Source organism: Pleurodeles waltl, chromosome 7 (assembly GCF_031143425.1).
Source record: "Pleurodeles waltl isolate 20211129_DDA chromosome 7, aPleWal1.hap1.20221129, whole genome shotgun sequence".
Taxonomy (NCBI): domain Eukaryota; kingdom Metazoa; phylum Chordata; class Amphibia; order Caudata; family Salamandridae; genus Pleurodeles; species Pleurodeles waltl.
Window position 1 is genome coordinate 813,255,572 of NC_090446.1, and position 18,540 is coordinate 813,274,111.

General features: G+C 41.4%; 1 protein-coding gene across 1 annotated transcript in view; it reads right to left on the minus strand.

Moving 5' to 3' along the window:
- The window catches only part of TENM2 (teneurin transmembrane protein 2), a 1,257,685-nt gene that overhangs the window by 280,014 nt on the left and 959,131 nt on the right, over positions 1 to 18,540 (minus strand). The window contains exon 11 of the mRNA XM_069199351.1: positions 249 to 449. Coding sequence (XP_069055452.1) covers positions 249 to 449 — 201 coding nt within the window. The remainder of the gene's footprint in view (positions 1 to 248; positions 450 to 18,540) is intronic.

The following is an 18,540-nucleotide window of genomic DNA, read 5'->3' on the forward strand; positions in this document are numbered from 1 at the left end:
TCTGTAGTCTAGCTGGCATTTTAGGTGCATTAGCCTCTGAGCAAATAAAGTGGTATAATCGAAGCCCTATGAAAAACAGTAATCAAGGAAAAACCATATGATCTTTAACAGCCTAGCTACTTCTTGTGAGACACTCTCAGAATTGTACAAAATTACAATGAAGGACCACCCTTAAACGTAATTGTTTTGCAAGGTTCCTGTTCTTATACTATTCTGGATTGCTAATTTACAACAAGTAGGATTCTTACCAACGGAGCAGTCAGGACCCATCCAGTTAGGGTCACAACTACACAAGCCTGTGTCAGCAAGGAATGTCCCATGCCCGCTGCACTGATCTGGACATTGAGCTCTTGGAAGTTCACAGTTTTGTCCTCCCCAGCCTGGGCTGCAGAGGCATTCTCCGTTCACACAGACTCCATGATTTGAACATGTTGGGTCTAGACAATCAACTGGAGAAGAGAAACAGAATGAAAACAAATTAAATAAGACATTTTAGAAGCACTGAATCTACATTCAGGGAGTTCACAGCTTGCAAAAATAGGCATGCAGCACAGGAAATGAGGCTAAAGTCATACACATCACCATTTTATTCCAAAACAGACTTTTTTGAATTACATGTGCTGCATCTGTAATTTACCCCCTTTGAAGATCATTGTTGGATGATTCCTTTAGCCAGTTTCGACATTACTTTGTTCTTGAAGAAGCACTGACAACTGTAATATTTGGTTTTGATGAGTTTTCCAATAGTAAAAAGTGGTTACTTTTTGTATAAAACAAACCAAACAGAAAATCTAAACTGCAACAAAGTATTGAAAATGTAAGCTGCTTGCAACAGCACCTGTGTCTTGATAATAATAACAAATCACAACCACAACTGCTCTTCAAGCCACTGTACTCTCACATCTTTATGGTTGTAATGCCCTACCCATGGCCTTTCAGATGCCACACTGACACCCCATAGTTTCATCCTATATTCTGACTCACAACTCATGCAGGGCCTAAAGATATATGATCACACCACACCACCCTAACGGAAATCCAATGGCTCCCTTTGCTGGCCCTCACCATCTTCAAAATCAGCAGCAATATTTACAAAGCTATCACAACCAGCAGTTCAGCTTTAATTGCAGACAAGTTCACCATCTTTGGTGGATCTAGGCACACCTGCAGCCAGAACACCATCAGACTACAGTCGAAGAAGTATAAAAAAGAAAAAAAAGACAGCAGACCTTTATCACCTATACCCCCAGTATCTGGGACAACATCCCTGTATCTATGAGGACTGCTCCAATCCAAAACTGCTGCAATTTAGGAAGAGGTGAAGACTTGTCTCTTCAAAGACCACTGCATGACAATGCATTACCCATATTCAACCCAGCTCCATCTCCTCTTACTCAGTGACATCATGCCTGTCTGTGACCATTGTTAGAAATCGGGTCCCTATTTGGCAGAGGTATGCACCCTGTCCAAGTAGGGACCATAATTCTAATCAGGTAAGTCACAACACAACCTAAATTAGCCTGTGCTCACCCTCCGGTAGCTTGGCACAGAGCAGGCAAGCTTAACTTAGAAGGCAATGTATAAAGTATTTGTGCGATAAGTCACACAGTAACATAGTAAACACCACAAAAGTACTCCACACCAGTTTAAGAAAATAGATAATATTTATCTGAATAAAATAAGTCAAAAACGACACACATCCAATATGCATAAGTCAAGATATCACTTTTTAAAGGTTTAAATAAGTGTCAATCCTTAGGAATCAATGGTTGTAACCTTTTAACACACAGTACCTGTGATGCGTCAAACATCACAATGCAATGGGGCAGCGGAGATGCACTGAAAAGTAATTTCTGGTGTGACAAAGATGATCTACGCTGCAAGGAGATGCATCAATTTTCAGGAGCACTGCCTTGGTTCCTCACTACAATGCCTACGGACAATGCATTGAAAATCCGGAACGCACAGGTAGGAATGAGCAGGTGTGGTGCAATACGGTAGGTGAAGCAGCGATTTTCCAGCTGCAAGGCAGGTGCTCTGTTGATTTCTACAAGCATTGCATTGATCCGGTAAACGATACAACGATTTCTCAGGTGCGAGGCAGGTGCTGCATCGATGTTTGCAGGCGTTACGTCAATTTTTCGATGCCCGAGGATTTTCTTCTCTTTGGTGAAGTCTTTATTGGCCCTGAGACTCCAGAACAGAAGGCAAGCTCAATCCAAGCCCTTGGAGAGCACTTGTGGAGGGAGGCAGAGTCCTTCCAGCAGGGTTAGGGACCAGCAGGCAGCAGGGCAAAAAGCAGGAGAGCAGTCCTTTCAGCAAAGCAGTCCAGATGAGTCCTCTGGGCAGCCGGGCAGTACCTCTGTCTGAGTCCATTTGCAGGTCCAGAAGTGCCTGATTTAGTGGGGTCGCAGACCCCCTATATATACCTAAGGTGCCTTTGATGTGGAGGAAACTTCAAAGAGTGGTTTTGAAGTGCACAAAGCTCCTATTTCAACCCGGCCCTGTCTGCCAGGATCCCTCTGGGGAGTTATCAGTCCTTTGTTTGAGGGTAGGCCACTGGCCTTTGAAGTGTAAGAGAGAGCTCCTCCGCCCTTTCTGCCCAGGGAAACCGATCTGTATGCAGATGAATGCAGATGCAGCTGAGTGTCATGTGTTTATGGCTGTCTGGGTGGAATGCACAAGGGGAGCTGTCAACCAGCATAGACCAGATGTGGATTGGAGACAGGCTGCAAGGCAAACATGGAAGTAAGTGAAGGGAAATGCCTACTTTCTAAAAAATGCCATTTCAGAAATAGTAATGACAAATCCAACTTCACAAGTAAGTTGGATTTCTTACTACCATTCCAAACATGACAAGTCTATTCCTCTCAGATCAGAAATAACCATTTAAAGCATTTAAACGCAGATAAAGGAATTTCTAATGCTGGCCTATGAGAGGAGCAGACTTCACAATAGTGAAACATGATTTGGTTTTTTTTTCACTACCAGGACTATTAATACATGTCCTGCCCTATGAGTTACCTAGGGCCTACTTTCCAGGTGACTTATATGGAAGAAAGGGGAAAGTTAAGGCTTGGCAAATAGTTTTAAATGCCAAGTCAAAGTGGCTGTGAAACTGCAAATACATAGGCCTAGCGATGGCAGACTTGAAATATGGTTAGGGGGCTACTTATATGGGTGGCACAATCAGTTCTGCAGGGCCACTAGTAGAATGTAATATACATGACCTGGCCACATCTAGTGCACTTGACTAGGGACTTAGAGGTAAATTAAATATGCCAATTGGGTATGAGCCAATGTTACCATGTTTACGGGAGAGAGTGCAAGCACTTTAGCACTGGTTAGCAGTGGTGAAGTGTGCAGAGTTCTAAAACCAGCAAAAAATGAGATCAGAAAAATGGAGGGAGTCAGGAAGACCACCCTAAGGCTGTTAGGTCTAACAACCATGTACAACTCTCTGCTGAATTTTGGCTAGGTTCATAATATAGAAATACTACATACATTACTTGGATACTTGCACATAACAGAACATATTAGGCTGAACAAAAAACAAACAGCAAACACAACTCAGATGCACTATATAGTTGAACCACACTGAACTCACAAAGCACATCAGTCTTCAGAAATCAATCACTTCATGATAACACTTGACACAGTAATTCACAGCTCACCTATGACCCTGCAACTCATCTAGTTTAAAGGGATACCTAACAAGATCCTATACCATCAATTACGTCAGGTACATACTTCAAGCCAAAGGATGCACATAACAATCCTGTCATTTGCCACATACCTAAACTGGTAAAATCTCTTGCTTCACACAGTATAAAACACAAGCGACTTAAACAAAAGCAGCATATTAATCACCACAACACCATTAACAATCCAGCTCAAACCAGAAAATGTGTTTCAAAATCCTCAGGAAACAAAGCGTGACATCTGTCTCCAGGACAGTCAAAGGTTGACAGTTCTACCTCGTCACAACTATTAAAGAAAAGGGTCTAACACCTTTGTACCAGAGGGACACAGTGGAGACTCTTTGAGGCTCACCTTAAGTAGTCAGATGGAGAATGCTGTTAAAATGGCCTCATAGACTCAGGTGAGTTTCAGATTTTGATCTGGTTTATGGGTTTGTGACAGGCCTGAATGCATCCGGCTCTGAATTATCAGCCCTTTTATTGCATTCCATGCAAATGTTAATTTCCCAGGGGTCGTTGCAGTAAACTAAATAAAGACATTCTACATCAACAATTTCTGATCAGCGCCCAAGACACCAAGTGAACTCAACTCTCAACTTGAGCATGTGCGCGGATTTGCAATTTGAGCCCCTGTGCACAGAAATATGTTGACTATAAACATTCTTAATGCTGCTCTCCTTCATTTTAGATTACAAGAGTGTCACTTAAGGGAAAAATGTGTTGCCTCTGCTTTCTCACATTACCCAAACTGTGCGAACTGAATTGGTGCCTTTGACCTTGTTGTGGGAGCTCCCCTACATTCACAGCAAGCCTCCTCATGAGATATTCTAAAGCAGTGCAGTGCATTGCATTTCTACAATGTTGTTTTTACCTTTTCCTTCATGCTACAGTGTTACATAATAGGTTGTGGATTGCAGGATAACACATTTGGCTGACTCATGTGACAAGTATTTTTTTAAAAAGCAACTATGGCCACCTACTGATGTCTCCCCCTATTCGGCGTGAAACTGAATATGATTTAAAAAGACAATGAATGACAGGAAGGCATGGACTGTGATCTGCTGGGCACTCATCTAGAACGTTTTTATTAGTTGAAACCTTTTCACAAGTGCAAGCTGGATAATGGTAACACTTAAGGTTTTTTTTGCAGGGTTTCAGTTATCCAAACCCACCAAACTTCATTTTTGCTTATGAAGCATTTGAATATCTCTGGATCTTATATAGACATAGGTGGGTGCACTTTAACTAGAGAGATCTGAGCCTATGTATTAACCACGATCCTGATAATTGTCCTGTACAGCTGACCAAGGAGAGAAAGAAATCCTCCTTTGGATATATGTTCTGGTGACTCTCTCTCAAGAAGAAACACAGCTATCATTTAAGGGTAAGGAAGACACGAGCTCAATTAAACTACTGGGTCCAAATCTCCAGGCATCAGAGGCGAGAGACAGCAGAGGACACCTTTGAATTTTCTGTGGGAGCAGAATTGCTACAGCATTAGTTCCATAGGCAGTTGGTTAGCAGGATGGGGTCGAGAAATTCAGATGAGATTCTCCGGTCTCTGAAGATCTCGTGTAACCTACTCCAAAATCTCTCTTGGGGGGCATATTCCTCTACATCAAAACGACACAACTACAAAAGCTTGGTTATCAAAGCAAGAGCCCCTGGGATGCCAATTTCCTTCTCAGAGCAGCAACAAGGACTATTCTGAAGCAGTCTTGGTCTCCGCTATAGTGACAGCAATCTTGAAGCACCTGGCATCACCAGCCACCAGCAGCATGTTGGACAATGATATTAACCAACGCCACCCCTGTCAAGCACTGTCCTGCATACAGGTCCCTGCTGATTGAAAAAAAAGGAATGTAGATTTATATAATTAAGCCTCTCAACAAACAGGTGCCGGCCTCACCACATTTCAACCGACTTGGCAGTTATCAGACAATGTGGAAGTCCCACTGACATGCTGTTCAGCCAGAAAGAATCCGTTTTTTTTTTAAACTCGGACTATTAATAGGAAATAATCGTTACTCTTGAGACTTCATGCTTTTGTGGATTTTCACTAACTGTTTATAATTCCTATTTCATTTATAATTTAGTATGCTTTTATTTGTCAGCATATTGTTCTTGATATAGTATCATTTGTTCAAATGTGAGCAATTACGTGAGCTTCACATTTGCTCGGCTGAGGGCAGTCGTGATGTTGGTGCCATGGTACCAGATTTAAATGCTGATTTCTTTGCAGGTTCCCGTGCTCTCTTACTCACTTGAGCATCATGTAGGTTATTACAGAAAACAACACAGAGCATGTGCTCCTGTCTAGGGGTGTAATGTACTGCACTTCCTTACTCACTGTGGATTAATCATGTCTTGTATTGCTTGTAAAGTGAGATTTTAATTATGTGCATTTAGTAGGCATATTTATTTTTCAAAATGTTTCTGTACTCTCAATTATTTACAAGAACATTATTAAAATGGTCATGTTGCAGGTCTGCAGTTGTTCTACCAGTCTTAAATACAACCCACAGGTTTTTGGAAATGCATACATTCAACTTCCTTAACACAGAAACGTATGTGAATAAGTTAATGGTGACTTCTCAAAAAAGGTATATACAATTGGAAAAACATTTTTTTGTTTTAACAAATATAATTAATTAGTATATGGTCGTATTAAATATTGCAGTTTTTATAATTTATGTTGCTAAGCATGAACTATAACAAGTGCCCTTTTGAAACAGAAATTATTGTAACTTGTCAGCTCTATTTTTTCTTGCTCATGTTAATACGGTCTACAAGAGGCACCTGTCTCAGGAGTTCAGTTGTTCCCATCTCTAAGCTCCTCAGGCCAGAAGAGGAACACTAGTTTTCTCAGCGGAAATGTTTTTATTTTTTCATTAATATTTAAAGGTTGTTTCACTTGTTCTTGTGTGCATATTTTTTTTAAAGAATGAACCACTTGACCTTATTCAAACTTATGTCTACTAGAGTGTGCTTTGCCGCTGCTCAACAAGATTGCTCCATTCAGTCGTGCTTCGGGGAAGGTCTGTTTGGTTCACTAAGTGATTCGCAGAATATTATTTTTCCTTGATTTAATAAACCCTTTCATACGTCGAATGGCATGTGACTTGGGCATAACTGAATAATGAAGTCACAGAACTAGATGAAATGTGGCCGAGTATGCTTAGCGAAGTGTTCATATCAGAAGATTCCTTTTAGTTTATGCATGTATATTCTGTTTGTTGTATTTTAGAGAAGACCTCCTGAGTGACATTAGTGATCAAGTTCATAGTTTGCAACATCCTATACGTTATCAAGTTGACACCCAATCAGCTGCAGCTACCGAAATATTGTATTTTTTTATTTAGCTTTCAGAATGCGCTTGTGCAGTCTATGTAGCAGCTTCAGAGGTCCTCCATGAAGTTACATCGGGAGAAGAACAGAGCAAGGAATGCGTGTAATCTAGATTGGAATCCACTAAATACAGATGGCCTTTTACACTTGTATACAGCTACTAATTGTTCTACTCATATATTTGGCATGGTATAAACTAGTTGCACAAGATGAAGGCTCAAAGATGTGTCAACAGTGATGCGTCTGCTGTTGGAGGATCTGTGATGCCGTAGAGCGACAGAGTTACTTATGGACTCCACCATACTGCACGTTGTGAGTTAAGAAAATGAAAGTGAATTGCTTTTTTCCACAACTGAAGCTGGAGCAGTTCTATGAGCCCGCCTTGGATATGATTGTGCAGTCAACGCAAAGGGAAAAAATGCTTTAATTATAGTTGGAAAAGATGATGGTCACCGTAGAGGAGGTCCTCAAATAGAGGTATGTTGAGAGAAGGGTCCTGGCCACGTTGAGATAGAGATGGAACGACTGGGCAACCTGATGTGTCAGGGTATTCCGAGATATAATTAAATTGAACAGAATCAAACCTCCAGTGACACAGGGCCTGATTTAGAGTTTGGTGGACACAAACTTGGTGGTCACAAACTTTGGTGGTCACAAACTTGTAAGGTCGTTCTTTCCACCTTATTACTTTAAAAAATATATATTTTTATTATGTATTTTCATTATATCCACGAGAGGAGAATACCAAAATACACATAGTTTTAAAAAACATATACCAATAATATTAAGACAAAATGACAATAAGAAAATTCATAGTATTGTATACATTATTCATTATTTGAAAAACTCAAAAGGAAGGGTGATTCAGAGAATAAAGTGCAAAAAGTGCTTCAAGCTATCAGCTAGTCCAGGACTCAAACATATTCCATTCCGCCATTGCATCCTCAAAATCCAATATTCGTTGATGCAGCAACATGGCATCAAATAAAACAGAATTCCTCATTTAAAAAAACGTCTCCCAAATGAAAGGAAAGAGGGTACCACAGAGAATAAAGTGCGAAAGTATTCCATGTAGCAAACAGAATACCCAATTGATAAATCTTTTAAAACAAACATCTTTGGCAGAAACCACAGAGTTGATCTGATTTGTTCCACCTGTTCAGATGAACATGCTCCAGCCCATTTCTGTGGCCTAGATCTGTCTCCCCCTTTTCCTGACATTCTTACCTTTTCAAGCATACAAGTTGCTTTCCAGATTACAAATCAAAAACAATCGTACTAACCATTGGTGGAAAGCCGAGGGTGGAGATCATGCATGATGATGCTATACAGATGTGGATTACTGCCATAGTTCTATAAACAAGAAACTGTCCTGTCTCAGTGACCATGTCATTGTGTATACCCAGTAACATCAGCTGGGGGGTTCTAAGTGAAATCCACAGGCAGAGTAGTTTTGGTACACCTGGCTATCTCTCACATCAGTAATTCCAGTAAGGGACAAGTGCTAAACATATGCACTAGATCTGGTTCCTGACTTTGACACTGAGGGCTTCAAATGCCTACCTCCCCATCACCCATTTAGCAACTTTAGTTGGTGTATAATACAAATCGAAAATCGTTTTGTAATGTTGTGCCAGTGCTCCAGCAGCAGAGTTCGTCCTAGCTCCAGGAATAAATAAAAGCTACAATCCATAGAACCTAGCCATTTACCCCCCAAACTTTCCAAGTTGTCTGGCAAGTAAGAAGCCAGTGATTTATAAATGTGGCTAATTACACTTCCAGTATTATTACCCATTATCTCCATTAAGGTTATTTTAGCAGATCCACTTGGGTCCCTCCCATTTTAAAAAGAAAATTGGCAATCAGCAAACATTTGAAAAATTCCTTCTTATCAATCCCTTAGTCCAACTGTAGTTCCTCAGATGATGGAACTCTGTCCCCCACAAAAAATATCACAATCTCTTGAGCCCCCTATTTTCCCAACCAATCGAATATGGGTCATGGAATATTGTGGGAGTATTTGGGCTCCCTGTACTGGGGTAAGTAGCTAAATCTTCCAACACCAATTATTTAACTCATTTTCTTGAAAGCTGCACGAAGAGTCTTCAACCTGACTTTCTTGTAATAACTTGGCCTCACCACCCTTATGAAGCAACATCTAGTATCTTCCCCAGCAGCTCAAATAAGGGGTGGGGGTAGAAATCCCCCATTGTACAGCCTTCCTCATTCCCACCAATGAGAAACCTCATATATTGTTGAGCAGCAGCCCACTGATAATATTTGAAGATCGGGACAGCCCAGCCACCTCTATCCCTAGGGAGCATCAGGTATTTAAGACACTTCCTGGCTTTAGCTTCTGACTAGACAAATCTGTTCACCATATCTTCCATAATTTTAAACCAGTGATTTTGGAATTCAAGAGGAAGTGCCCTAAAGAAGTACAAGACCTTGAGTAGAAATAGCATCTTCATTATGTTACAAAATGGCAATAATTGACAAGTGTAAGTTGTCCGTCTTCCATAGATCCCTTTTTATTTTATGGATTATGGGGCCAGGTTAGATTAAACTATCTGGTCTACATCTGCCACATTGTTGACTCCCAAATAAACAGATTTGTACACAATACGAGTATCAGCAAATTGTATCTGATTATTGACAACCAATTGGGTTTTGTTCTGATTCAGAAAGTAGCCATATAATTTCCCAAAGTCAAAAGGCTCTTTCACTAACTCCTGTATCAATATCACTGGTTCAGGCGTCATGCAATATCATGGACATATGCCAACACCTTAGAGCTCTTACCATGAAATTGCATGGGTGTCACTAGGATGTTAGACTCCAGTTACCGGGTCAGGGGGCCTACATAAAGGGCAAGCAACAAGGGGGAACAGGAGCACCCCTGTCTTGCACCTGTGATAATTCAAATATGATCAGATTGCCCCCATGATCTGGATCCTGGCAGTAGGATTTTGATATACTGCTTCACTAGCACTAATGTAGCCCTACCCAATATTGTTCAACCTCATGACCACCCAAAGGTAATCTCAGGCAATCCTGTCAAACATTTATCTTCGTATAAACGTGTGAGGGCCATTGGATCCCCAGAAACTGCCATAGAGTCAAATAGCATTACAACATGGCAGATATGGTCCATGGATTCCCTCTCTGGTATAAAGCCGTGCTGTCTGGGAGAGACCAGCTTATCAATGACCTTACTTAACCTTGTAGCTAGTACTTTGGAATGTAGCTTGGTGTCGCTATTGATCAATGTTATTGGTCTGTATGACCTGGGATCTTGTGTGGGCTTTCCCTTTTTAAGGAACACAACTACATTAGCCAGAGCCCAAGAATCAGGTACATGTTGCCCCTTTTGTATTTTCAAGAATTCCTCGACCAGATCTGCGTCCAAAGCTGGGAAGAAAACTTTATAAAATTCTAATGGGATTTACTCCACTTTGGCAGTTTTGCCGGAAGGGAGATACTTGTGGGCTGCATAGATTTCGTTTCTGCTGTAAGGAGCATCTAAATATTTCACGATGTCCTTTTTGGCTTTCTCATCCTCAGCACAATATAATGCCTTGTAAATACCTTATGGATTTCCTCTGGATTAGTGACAAAATGACTGCACCTACACGTGGTTTCAGCAATCTCCCCTTGGGTTACTTTTTGTCTAGTTCAGATACCCAGCAGATGACCCGCACGTTCACTGTATTCGTAGCATCCCCACTTTCAAGCCACAAACTTCTCAGCCAACCTATTTGGCCTTTTCCCTTATCCACAGGTCTGACACTTCTAGGAGATGCAGATGAAGAAGTGTGTCTATGAGCCTCAGGTATCAGTTCAAGTTGTCCATCAGAAGGACTGAGCTTAACGGTAAGCCGAACAAGACACCAGAGGAGATCTAGAGATTGAAACCAAACCCCAATGACTAGGGAAGTAAGTAAGATAAAAGCAGCATCTGCACTAAATTTGGGACTATTCTGCAACAAAACCAGTGTATATGGAGTTTCACACACAACAGCCTTTCGCTTCCTCCTTGAGGAGAAAGCTTCTGGTCCCAGTGGAAACAACAGAGGAGACTACCCTGAGGCTAATATATAGTTCCATCAAAGAGCAACAGGAAGAGACCAGCTCTGACAGCTGCAATGCTAGGCTGGCCACAAAGAAAATGCAGGGTGCAAGGAGGAACGTTACCAAGGCCTGTGTGGAGACTGGAGAGAGGATTGCTTCAATGGAAAATCATGCTGCAGTGCTGGAGACAGATCTGCGGTCACTCAAAGATAAGGCTGAATCTCAAGGACCTCAAGTATCAGGTATACTATGGAAAATGGAGGACTTTGAGAACAGACAGAGGCTAAAATAATCTGTGGTTTCTGGGACTGGAAGAAGGTGTCGAAAGCAATGGCGTAAGGGCTTTTATGATAAATCTCCTCAAGGGGGCTTTCCCTGTATTTACATCATGGAACTGGAAGGTTGAGATTTATAGAGTGCATTGATTCCCCCTTATGCTGTAGAAGCAGGATCACACACAAGAGGAGAGCATCAATAGGCCTAGAGCCATATTTGTGTATTTTGGGAACTTCCTGCTTAGACAAGCCATTTTCAAGAAGGCCCGTCCTGATGCTAGACATATCTTTTATGGTCACTCTTTTTTTGTGAGACCAGACTTCTGCCATGTAACTGTGGAGAGGAGATGGAAACTGAGGCAGCCTAATAATCAATGACAGGTGTTGGGGACTGAAGCGCAGTTGATCAATCCTGCCTGCCTCAAGACTGTATTAAACAGCAAGGCCTGTGTGTTCTCATCAGAGATTAAAGACAAAGAATATATGGATGAACTGTCCGGTGGACCTGAATGGCAAAATATGGATATGGCATCTCTTGAGTATTGTTTAAGCTTTTTTTGAATGAAGCTAGTATTGACACATTAAGGTATTTTCTCTTCATGGTCTGTCGGAGATAATATGAATCAAGATATATCTATATTGTGTGGCTGTACTGGGGCCCTAGCAACCTTTCCATTTATTTTTCTTTTCTCCCCCATTCCTTTTTCTCTATCTCAGGTTTTTTGTCAAATTGAGAATTGTTGTATTACATGAGCTGGGAAGGAGGACGAGCACGGAAGCAACTATTAAGGCTCTGTGAGGTTTAATTGCTTCAAGGTTAAGGATCGGAGAGGGGAAAAAGGGAGGAGAGGTGGGGGGCAGGGGAAAGGTGGGGATAGTCAGGTTAGGGAGGGAGTTTGAAGGGGGGTCCCCATAGGAGTCGCGGGGTGGTGGAGCATTCTCATTCACGAGATCACCTGTGAGGATATGGTGGCCTGAATTATTAACAGCAATTCATCCTCCTTTCGAGGTGAAGTCTGCAGAACAAGGTTTATTACCGAACGTTAAACAATTTTGGCCATTGTCATCAGAGGAATTATCAACAGCACTTTGCTACCTCAAATCATTGCTGAATTAGTGAAAGAAGTTCAGAATACACCTTTACTGAAAAAAAAACTATTGTTGTATAGGTTAGACCATAACATTTGAGATCTATATCCAATTGGCCATGATTGTTGAGAATGGTTGAAAAAGCTGCAAACATTTGTGGTAACGCTCCCCATCTTAGATGGCAATAAAACTGGCTTTCACTGAGGCAGAAGTAAATGGCCCATGCTGCAAAAAACACAAACGTCAACCCTTAAGATCCTGAACAAAAGCAGTCAAACACTGCCCATGTTGTTGGATTGGTCATCCCCATGGAAAATGTGATTTCCCTAAGTAGGTTTAGGGGTTAGGTAGGGATATCAGATTCTGCTAATTGTTTTCTGGAATCCTATGTTTGACAAACAAAGCCTGCAGTTATGGCTACAGCCAAAAGGGAAGAAGTACATAAAGTGGCATTCATGGTAGAGCAAATGTTTAGTGTATAGTCTATTGTATTCAGTCAATACATTCAGCCCCTATCCAGCTTTTTAAAAGATCTTGATGTGGAGTTCCAAGAATATGCTTATAATCTGACTATGGTCCGCCTACCACAAGATCCTGTGGGTCAGTAGGCTACAGTGGGATAAGTGTTCAGCAATTCACAGAAGTGGATGGACAGCAATTGGCTTACCTTGAGTACTACTAAGACAGAATTCCTCATTTTTGGCACTGATAACCGTCTATAAAAAAATAAACTTAAGTATATATACTTTTGTTGTGGAAATGCTAACACTACTGTCAGTAACTAGATGGAGACACTAGATCAATTCAAGGACAGCAGTGGACAGTCATACCGAAAACGTCATCTCATCATCACATTTTCAGCAGAAGATACTTAGAAAAGTATTATTTCTCCTGACACAGCTACAGCAGTTAGGGCCATGAGAGGGGCCAAGCTTGAGTATGACAACTCTTTTAAAGCTGAACTTTTAAAAACGTCAAGCCCTGAAAAATTCACCTGCTAGATGAAAAACCACATCTCAGAAACTCTGAGGTATTTCAACTCTTTGCAAGCAGGCTGTTGCATCTAGTTCAAGTTGCTCACTCACATACCCATATCTGGCAAAACACCTAACTATCTGGGTCAGCTTGTTTTCTATACTGCAGTAAGAACTACGAATCGAGTGAAGCGCCCAGATGTGGACCTCATAGTAGCTGTGCCTAAATCAAGACATTCCTCACAGATGACATCCAGAAAAGTAGAAATACATATCAGATTGCTTGCCTACCGATGGAATTGGACCTCACATTTCAATCTGGACAGCTCCTTTCAAGGATATATCTATTTTCTATCGCCTGTGATTAGTTTTTGTCTGTATTAAGACCCACAAAGTAAAGCTCTCTGCTTCCTCCGCAGGCAGCACGAACCAGTAACAGGAGATACCTAGTACAATAGCGTTGAGCTTCCCTTTAGTATCTGTTTTCGCATGTGGAAATGTATAATTAATCAGCTACCAATTACCAGTTGCAATGTTACATACACGATCTTAAAAGGTGCAACAAAAAAGGACATTTAACTTACATCCACCCTATGAGAACTCTGCTTTTGATAACGGATTAAATGTTTAGTGTTACAGGTGCCCCTGCTACCCAATTTATTACTATAACTCACGAAGCAGTGTCAATGGCAATGAGAGTAGTGAAAAGCACTGCACATTCTCATCGCCCATAGACAAAATAGATTGAAATTTGTTTTGGACAAAGTGTACTACAAGCCCAAAGAATGTAACTTTGAAATACACTTATAAAAAGTTGCTGAAAAATGGCTTTTGCAGCGAAATTGACAAGAGAAAAAAACCTGGACGCATTAACCTAATTTGTCAATTTCACATCGGTCGCCACAATGCCCAGAGTGAAACCTGACAAATGTGCCTTTTTATTTTCCTACTCAAATTTGTTAATAGGGCAACGCTGTTTATGCAGCAAAACATTGAGATCACAGTTATCGATTCAGTGCCACAGCCATTCCAGGCAAATTGTTTTGAGAGACATGGGCATGATAAATGTCAGAAATAAAAAGGCAGCAGGAATAAAAATAAAAGGTGATGCAGACCGTTCTAATTATATTTCCTATAGTGGGAACAGCTTGGGAATGTAGTCCTCCCATTCTTTTTGGAAGGACAGGTCGATAGCAAGCTGTATCCCTTTCGGCGCCTTCAGGTTTGTACTAAATAAATCTCAGTGCTGCTGACCAGACCCAGGAAAGAACAGTCCGTTTGCTCCATATTCCATGCTTTTCCCTAGGTGTTTAATTTGGATGCACTCTATGCAAAGGAGGCGGAAACTTCAGACACCGCCAAGCGTGTTTTTGCCAGTCTAATGGTGTTTGTGGAAGGTCATTTTAACCTTTCTTGTCATCCTATAGTATCCTGTCAGTTATTACAGATTGCTTCTCTCAACTACATGTATCACTGCTGAGCCAAGTCATTTGAAATTGTCTGAAACTTTCATGTCTTTCTAATGGTGAGATTCAACTTTTTAGCAACAAAGTTGACACGTGTTACATGATGGTTGTAACCATCAATGCGAAATATTACATTTGCAGTGGGTCAGTACATCACTTCAGGCTTTAATCAGGTACACAGTGACACCAGAAACTGGTGACTGTCCCTTTCTGAGAACCAGGAGCTATGGTGGCTCCTTTCACTGCACTGAAGGCTTGCTAAAAGGATACTTTGTTTAACGCACCTACTCTAAACTTTTTTGCTCAGAGAAAGAGGGAGTTGGTTTTCCCTCAACAAACAGCATCTTTTCTCCTGTGCATGCAAGCCATTTAACCTTTTGACAGTTGTCCCACCCTCAATGCAGTGGGATGTCCATCACTGTGATCCAAAGGCACTATGGTGGCCAGACCACTGGTTCAGAGGTTATAGTTGCCAAAGCCAGCTGAGGCTCCATTGAAAGTAATCAACTTGTTTCACTGACTCTAAAAAGAGTGAGGGAAACTTTGGGGTTGACAGGACACAGGACACCCCGCATATAGTGTTCCAACTTCTCCCCAAACCCCCCAAAAGACCCTTAGCATCTTGTATATTTACAACCCTGACACTAGGTCAGAGACGTTTCCCACCACAGGAATCTTCTCTCTGTAGGGGTTAGGCAGAATTGCAGATCTGCATTGTATTTCATAGCTCAGGCAATGGCTGTCATGCTGGTCCAGTTTTATGAAGAAATTCATTTAAATGCAATTTCAATACAATTAGTGTAATGGGTGACATATATATTTAAACGAAATGGTGAAATTCAGAAATGTAATCTATTGCACTGAGCAAGCAACAAGAAAAAGTAATTAAGCATTTGTTTGCAGGCACATGTTCATGTAGTAGGTACACAATGTTTACTTGGTGTCTGTAAATTAAATGCTACTAGTGGACCTGCTGCACTTATTGTCAGTGGCATAACTAAATTTAAAGGGGTCAGCTGCAAATTACCCGTAGGGGCCTCCTCCCCTCAGGACCCAGTGAGGGGCCTGCCACTCATGCACAGTGTACTTTGCTGAGGGGGCCCCCTGGAGCTTGGGGTCCCCCTGCAATGCAGGGGCCATGGGGGCCTTTGTTACACCACTGCTTATTGTGCTATCCACCTAAGTAGCTGTTCAAAAGATGCCTCAGGCCTTCCATTGAAGCCTGTGTGAAGTTTTAAAGTCCCAATTTGACCTGGCAAAATAACTCCCTTGTCAGGCCTAAACCTCCCTTTTTAATACCTATGTCAGCCCTAAGGTAGGCTCTAAATAGCCCATAGGGCAGGGTGCACTGTACTTGAAGTGCTAGACATGTGTGTTTAAGTTTTACATGTCCTGGTAGTTAAAAACCCCTAAATGTGTTTTTCACTACTGTGAAGTCTACTTCTCCCATAGCATACCATTGAGATACCTTATTACATGTAATAAGTGACAACTTTTGTTTGGGGACAAGTAGAAATGTCATGTTTGGTCCCTAAAGAATTGTAATTTCAAATCCCCTTTAATGGTAAAGTCGGATGTTAAGTCACAATTCTGAAAACACCACTTTTAAGGAGTTGGTATTTTCTTATCCTAACCATTTGGTGCCTACATTCTGTAACTTGGGTCACATAACTGTGATTAAATGGCAACTGGCATTTGTGTATTCTTCCCAGACACTGAGAGAAAGTGGGAATAGGTGTTGCAAAGCTAGTCCCTTTCCTACTTACATTTTAAAAGAGCTGCCTCAGCACACTCACAAAGAAGCTCATACTACCCCTCTGCAAACCCAGACACCTTGGAGCCTGGAAGGAAACTGCAGAATCATCTGTGAGGGGAAAGATCCAGAGGTTTCTTCCAATTCAAAGCTGTCAACATATATAAATAAAAGACACTCAGACCCACCCTTCAGTTCACTCCTAGACCTGTGTAGGACAATCAGAATGCACTTCAGAAGACTGCACTGTTGCTTGAGGCCTGCTTTGTACTTCAGAGGACTGCCCTGCTGCTGGAAGCGTGGCTTGAACAACACCCCGAGAACTGTCCTGCTGCTATAGGACTTCCTTGCTGCTTAACTAAGGACTGCCAGAGTGACTCCAAGGGCTAGTTGTTTGGCCTCTTATTCTGGGTTACAGGGACACAAAAAGCTCCAGAAATGTGGGCCTGCACTATACCTAATTTGGGATTTTTCAGCCCAGGGAAAATATTCAGACAAAAAGTGCCCTAAGAACCGAGAAGAGACTGGGACCCACCTGCTCTTTGATCCAGCAAAGGTGTATTGGCAGTCGGCCTGACTTTGGGGGAGCTCCTTTTATGTTCCTCTCCATAGCATGTATTTCTGTTCAATGGTTCCTTGCAAAGGGGTGTGATTTATCTATTGTCAGAGGAGGAACTCCATCGCCATGACAACAGAGTTCCCTACCTGCCATCATAGTGGTCTGCTCACCCAATTTAGAGACAGGCAGACCTTACGTTTGGCTACGAATGTGACTACTCTGACTCTGCCATAGCCAAACTTGTCTGATGGCCTGACGGAATAAGGGTAGTTAGAGAACTGGCTATATGTCTGTCTGCCTGATTAGGATGGGCAGACTACAGCTGCTTTTTCTGCTTTTTTTAAATCAGTCACCAGCAGGCAAACTTTGGTGGTGAGGGACAATAAAAAAGAAATCATGTCCCCCCTGCCAAGGAAGATGATTCCCATGGCCTGAGGTAATATATTTTGATTTTCAGTTTCAGAATTTTCTTTTTGAAAATAAAAAAGAGAACAGTTTCGTTTAAAAAGGCCAGCTTGGCAGTCATTTATAAATACGGCAGGTGGTCCCTCCATCAGGGCGACAGAGTATTTTAATTCATCACCCCAGAGGAACACCAGGCCATTCATCAGAATATAAATTGGGCCCTAGTTCCGAATGTAGAAATTTTTACTTTGACTTTGTCTAGTGGCTCCTTGATAACGACACAGTCTCCTTTGGCACTGCTGGATGCCACCCCTAGCTGAACTTTACCATGTCAGACTTTCTTCTTCAAAAATTCTCTTAAGTCTGAAGGTAAACAAATCCACCTCATCTATCTGAACCATACTCCATCATGGCTGGCCATAACCTTCAACATTGCCCTGGTCCCGCACAAATAGATGTCCACAGTTGGTGCTTTGATCTTTTAGGCATTCGTTTTCATTAAAAAATTTGAAAATTCATAACTTCTGTTCTACTGATTGGAATTTTGTCATTTTAGTGTCAAATAAATTTATAAATTTTACTCTATAATTCTAATTTGGTGTGTAATCTTTTTGCTTAAGTGCTGCATAACTTATACTTTACACATTGCCTCTTAGTTAAGCATGACTACTTATGTACCAACCTACCAGAGGGTTAAGCTTAGGTTGATTTTGTGACGTTTTGTTGTTCAGGGACTATGATTGTTGCTTGAGAAGGATTCATACCCCCTCATCCAAAAACCAAGTTACTAACAATAATCAACTGTTGGTCAAGGGGATGTTGGTTAGTCCAAACACTATGCTTGGATAGCCTAACTTTCATTACTACGTTGATTTCATGTTCCTGGCAGAATAAGTACG